Consider the following 6,000-nt stretch of genomic DNA (forward strand, 5'->3'; position numbering starts at 1 on the left):
GCCAGGTTCGTGTGTGCATTTCTCTAGGAAAGTGAAAAAAACTTCTTATGATGGACTAACATTCTCATTCAGTAACAACTCATTCAGTAATTTAAATAAATGCAACCAGCAGTAAATCACACCTCATGATAATCTCTTGGCTCACTGCCATCGAGTTTTAATGATAGTCACTTTTGGAGTTTAACTAATTACACTGAAACACTCGATATAATGAATGCAGATATAACGAAATATTGGTTATAACAAAGTAAATGAGAAATAGTCTTGCAATACATAGTGTTAGGAATATATTTTATAACGAATCTTCGGATATAACGAAGTTATTTCCGTGTAAGATGTAACCTTGTTATAATGAGGTTTGAGCGTACTTGATCGCAAGTTTAACTTATTAAACTTGATCACAATGCACCAACAGTTTATAAAGTATTGAACAGATGTATTACCACTCTGTGGTGTACTTAGTTTAATAACTTTCAGTGCAGCACACTTGTCCATTGCTTCCAGAACAACCTTTAACTGCATTCTGTCCACAACAGAACAGGAACAAACAAAGCAGTCTTTGTAAAAGGAGTGGTGGTGTGTCATCTGCACATTTTCAGAAAAACCAGATTTAATTTGACCCAGTAGGATCCTTTATTGAGCATCGTTGAAAAATTAGAGAATGCAAACTTGGGAACAAGTGTGCCGACCCGTGGTCTAGGTTGATCTTGCATAACCTCAAAGCGGTCGATTAAAGCAAGAAACATTGTAGTTTCACATTAATGTCAGGCAATGATGAATGTCTTGCACAGTTTTGCAGCAAAAGCTGTTATGAGATCACAACAAGGGCCGTTTTTGGTGCCGTAGTTGTCCACCGCCGCTGCCGGTGTCCGTAACACTATCGCACGAAATAAGAAAAAATATCCGGGATGGAACGAGGTTCGAACCTGGGCCCTCTAAGTGGGAGCCCAGTATTCTACCTCAGAGCCATGCCGGTGCTTGGAACTGCTTTGCAAAAAGACCCTATACAGGCTTCCTGTCAGGAGGGAACCACATTAACATATGTAATGTAGTCTGGTAGAAGAGTAAAATAACAACCAGGCGTCACACAACGCGAATTCTGTAACCGGGCGTCACACAATGCCAACTGCGCAACGAGTGGGTTGTTGAATGCTTCCAACCCCTTACAAAGGCCTCTGCCATAATTCTTCATCGTCATCAGCCACAGCATCAACAAAGTGCACATAATGCCTTACAGGTGCTTAGCGGGTACCACGATACCCCGCAGATGGACGAAATATTGCATAGTGGCTGCTTCCCTACTTCACAAAAATTATGATGATTTATAGCGTAGTGGGTTCCTCGCAAGTGCACTTCTATAGGTTGCCAAGGAAGCCCATAAGGCTCCCATGATCCATTTCCTCAGGGTCACAATAAAGTTAATTCCCTTTCTCCCTCTCTCTCTTTCTCACGTTAACGTATGTTATTAAGTGTGGTGGGAGAGTTAAATAACGACCGAGCATCACACAATGCGAATTACGTAACTAGTGGGTCGTTTGAACCTTCCAAACCATTACAGGGGGCTCAGCCATTACTTCTTCATTGTCATCAACCGTCGCATCAACAAAGTGCACATAATGCCTTACAGATGGTACCTTGCTTCTCAGCAGACTGATGAATAATGTCGTCATGGGTGGTTCCCACCTTCACAAAAATTATGATCTGTGGCGTAGTGGGTACGTTGCTAGTGTACTTGTATTAGTAGCCACAACAGAGTTTATAACGGGCACTAGAAATGGCACTCTTCCAGCTTTTGCTGCGACTGTGCTGGGCATTCCGCGCAGGCCTGGCGTTTTTTTTTTATTCTGTTCACACGCTTGCACGTACGAAGCTCATAACATCGACCGGGTGGCATGTATACACGGCTAGCGCTGCAGGGTGCAGAAAGACGCCATTGAAGGGCACAGCTTTTCTAGGAATTATCGAGCGCAGTGCGGAGCGCAGCAAGGATTTCCTCCGGAACGGAATAACAATGCGTGCATCCTGCCAGTGGCTTGTTTTGCTTCAATTCAGGAACCGATACGAAACGAAACAGTCCCTACCATGTACATTTCCTTCTAGTGTTTCTTCGTCTAATTCCGCTCAGTAAACCACGCAACAAAAAGGACGAGAGAGCAGGCTGCACGGCATTCAAATGCAGACGACACATGATTATATATATGTGCAGTGGCTTTAATTTGTTGCGCACTGCGGTGTGCTGGCTTTGGAGTACCGGCGCGGCCTATCCGGTTTGTGCCATAGCAAGCTCGTATCGGCCACTTTGCAGATATATTCATGGCATTGGGACGGGTGGCGCTCGTAGTATATGTGCACTGCGCCACACCACGAAAACAGAACAACAACCCGAACACCCGACACAGAAACCCGCTCCTAACGCGCGTGGCACTCCTTTTCTTCCGAGTACCACAGCATGCTGACAACTTGACACATTAATTACATGCGCATTTCGGTTTATCCCGACCGAGTCTAGCAAAACACGCTACAGTGCAAGGTGGAGAGGAAAGAAATGGCCGCTGCCAATGGAGGTTACGAAAACAACCGACTTCAGAATGCGGAAAAACAAAAGAACTGCAGATGAAGAACCGGTGTTTACATACCTTCGGGTCCTTTTCGTAGTAGTGCTGCTGGGTGCGGATCCACCGGCCAACCAGATGGTCTTTGACTGTGTAGGCCAGGGCAAAGAAGTAGTCCCTCGGGGTAGCGACATTGCGATCCTTGACCAGGGTGTAGTGGACGTGCCGGTTGAATGCCTTCTTCACGTTGGCAACGTTTTCGACCTGAGCGATGCCTCGGACACTGATCTGCTTTCGCCGCTCATGGTCAGTCGTAGGGCTCGACATTGGGTTCGCCGCTAGCTTCTCCTTGCTCGACGCTGCAATTAAGTTTTCTTTTGAGTGGACGGGGGCACTTTGGTGTCTTTCGACATGACCGGCACAGATCAGCTGATCGCGAGCGGCTCCGAGCGCGAATTTACCCTTTCATGGTCAATGACGTGATGTCATGGACGCATGACATGGTGGCTTAGATGATGTCAAGGCAGTATAATCCGGTAGTGATTAACATGCTTCAGTGTGATAACGGCGTTGCTGGATGGTTATTGGGCCTCGGTGAATGAATAACGGTGGAACCAGCATGCATGCACTGATAACAATAACGTGACATCACAAAGTTCGCGTCCCAGCATGTTCGTGCTCCAACGTGGCCATCTCAGAAACGTCAGTGCAAGCCGTTTATACGTCATCCATTAACACCCTCAAGATGGTCAAAGACGTACTATCTATGTCATCGCTTGGATGTTTAAAAACACACGCTTTTGGTGATTTTTCTTGATTGGCATGTGCTGCCACGTTGTGGGAATACATGAAATTTTTAGATTCATCTTATGCTCGGGACAGTGTCCGTTCTGCAGCGTCCGCACCCATACTGCGCATGCGTCAACTCTCCCCCTCTCCTCGCGTGAGCGCAAGGAGGTGGGAGGAGGTGGCGTGAGCGCTGCCTCCGCTTCCTTTCTCCTTTCCCGTTTCTCTCTCTCCGCCACAGCTGTGCGCTCGTATATAATGCGGCGCGCGCTCGCTCCCGTTGCACTCTCCTTCGCAACGGCGCTATGGACGCTCGCGAAGCTGCCGGCAAGCGAATCTCGAAGCTGCGAGGCTGCGAAAGCGCGCGTTCGCTGTGCTTCCGTCATTCTCTCTCTGTGCAGCGGTGTGCGAAACGCCATGAACAACGTCAACGTCGGAGCTAGTTGCAGCGGCAGCGCCACCGCCGCGGAGCAGAGGAAGGCTCGGGAAGCCGAACGTCAGCGTCAGCAAGCGGTACTTCAAACGCCTCGACAACCACCGTCTCATAAGTCACGTAAGAGAAACGGAACCTCGATGCGCACCCCCCGCGATGCTTTCGCATCCCACCATGGTTGCCCGTAGGGGGAGATGTGTTTTTTTCATGCTTTACTACGGCGGTGCGCCGGATAGTTTCGGTTTCGTCTTTCGGCCGGTTCCCGGTTGCTGCGCCCGCAAACTGATGGCTTTCTCGTTTAGAATCTTTCAAAGGGTGACCGATTTGTTACTCTTTTTGTTTATTGCTCCCCGGTATGCGACTACGCCTGTTTCCGTGCAGGCGCTGACTGACACAAACGGTGCCGCTGTGGTTGCGTTTCCCGTTTCGGGGACTCGCAAAAACCGCTTCAGTCTCGTTAGCGATGAGACGATAGGTTTCGGACTTGTTATTGCTTTTTAGGACGCGCTCACAGCTACACAGTTTTCTTCGGTGCGCTCGCTCGCGCAGTTTGCTTGCGCTATGGAAGTGCCCGTCGGGTTTTCTGCTGCAAGTGACTCTATAGCTGCGATTCCTAAGAATCGCCGCTCGACGGCCGAATCAGAATCTGATACAGTAAGTGTCAGCCTGCCATACGAGGAGTTACGAGTTAAGACTCGGATGTTGATGAGCGAACGACATCTCAAAAGCGTACGCGGCGAGACGATACTGACTGGATCAAAAGTGACTTTTCTCCCTCCGTGTTTCCACGCGACGCCACTTCGTACACTTATTTTGTAAGTCTGTGAACTACACAAAACTTTTATTGCAACGCATAATTCGTTAACAGTCGCATAATTTTTTTAAAGAATTTATCTCGCTGCTACCCATGAATAAACAATGTTTATGAGTATAGGAGGCGTTGGTTTATGTGACAACACAAACGATATTTTGTCACTTTATTGTCACCCTAAAAAAGTTAAAAAAAATTCTGAAATAGATTCGCCTGAAGAATTTAAATCAACAATAAAAAATTGAGCGCAGTTTGCACTAAGTCGCGCAAAGCTTGGCCCGCGAAGCAGAGGCTGCTTCGCGTGCCAAGCTTTCAAATTTTCAATTTTGCTTGCGTATATATACACGCACCCATACATACTACACACGAACATACATAAAGTGTGGTTGAACCCCCCCCCCCCACCCCCAGGAAAGAATTTCTGGCTACGCCCCTGACGCGAAGCACCGACGCGTCGATGGGGAGTACGCGGCCACTCGAAGTACGCGGCTCTCGGGAGTACGCGCAATGTCTCCGTCGGTGGGCGTGGCTTAGCTACCGCGCGTGCGCGGCTTGGCCATGTGGTGCGGTATCTGCTCGCTAGACGACGTATGCTTGCTTCCTTTTTCTTTTTATCTTTTTTTTTCTCTCTTCGTCGATGTTCTCTCTTCGCTTTCCTTTTCTTTCTGCATTTCTGTATCCCTATCTCTCTCTTTCTCATTCTTTCTGTGCTACGCTTTACTCTCTCCCTCCTCCCCACGCTCACTTCCCTTTCCCACCCCTTTGCTACACTTATACATAGCTCGCACCGACGTCACTGTGGCTGCCATCCCACCCACTCTAATGAGATAAAAAAGTCAAGGTGGCGGCCATGTTTGTGAACCAGCGCAGAGAACCTGTCTGTGACGTCACGTGAAAGCGCATAGCCATGTGGTTAGGACGCTCGCCTTCGGATCGCGGGTTCGAATCTCGCCTCGTGAAGAATTATTTTTTCGGCAAGAATTTTTATTTATAATCTTTCTGTCTCTATGTTTCTCTCTTTCTCCCCCCCCCCCCCTCTCTCTCTGTACTCGTTCGCTGGTAACCGCACAGTGGATTGCGTCAGCTCTTTTCCGGTATTTATGAAATTACGGCTTGACTTGGCTATTGATCATGCTTGCAATTATCAATTTGAATACGGCGGCTATGACGCGTACCTAGGCCCAAAACTACAAAGCCTTTGACATTTGTAACCGAGACTGGACTGTACAGACAGCGTTACACATTTAGAACCTAAATATCGCACACACAGCTTTATGCGCGCAATCTATCCGCAATCAAATGATTAAAAAGCGCAGTTTATGCAAACAGGCATGTCGCACTTACCTAACTTTCCTAAACAAAAATGGCGCGCGAACTTGTTTATGATTGTTCTATTCACAAGAACGCTGCCTTTTATG

General features: G+C 47.8%; 1 protein-coding gene across 1 annotated transcript in view; it reads right to left on the minus strand.

Annotated features, from left to right (window-relative positions):
• Positions 1-2,954, minus strand: part of LOC119374083 (glycogen phosphorylase) — a 36,220-nt gene extending 33,266 nt beyond the window's left edge. Inside the window, exon 1 of the mRNA XM_037644143.2 lies at positions 2,637-2,954. Coding sequence (XP_037500071.2) covers positions 2,637-2,879 — 243 coding nt within the window. The 5' untranslated portion in view covers positions 2,880-2,954. The remainder of the gene's footprint in view (positions 1-2,636) is intronic.
• Positions 2,955-6,000: the final 3,046 nt, after the last annotated feature.

The sequence above is a fragment of the Rhipicephalus sanguineus genome, chromosome 11 (genome assembly GCF_013339695.2).
Source record: "Rhipicephalus sanguineus isolate Rsan-2018 chromosome 11, BIME_Rsan_1.4, whole genome shotgun sequence".
NCBI classification, from domain to species: domain Eukaryota; kingdom Metazoa; phylum Arthropoda; class Arachnida; order Ixodida; family Ixodidae; genus Rhipicephalus; species Rhipicephalus sanguineus.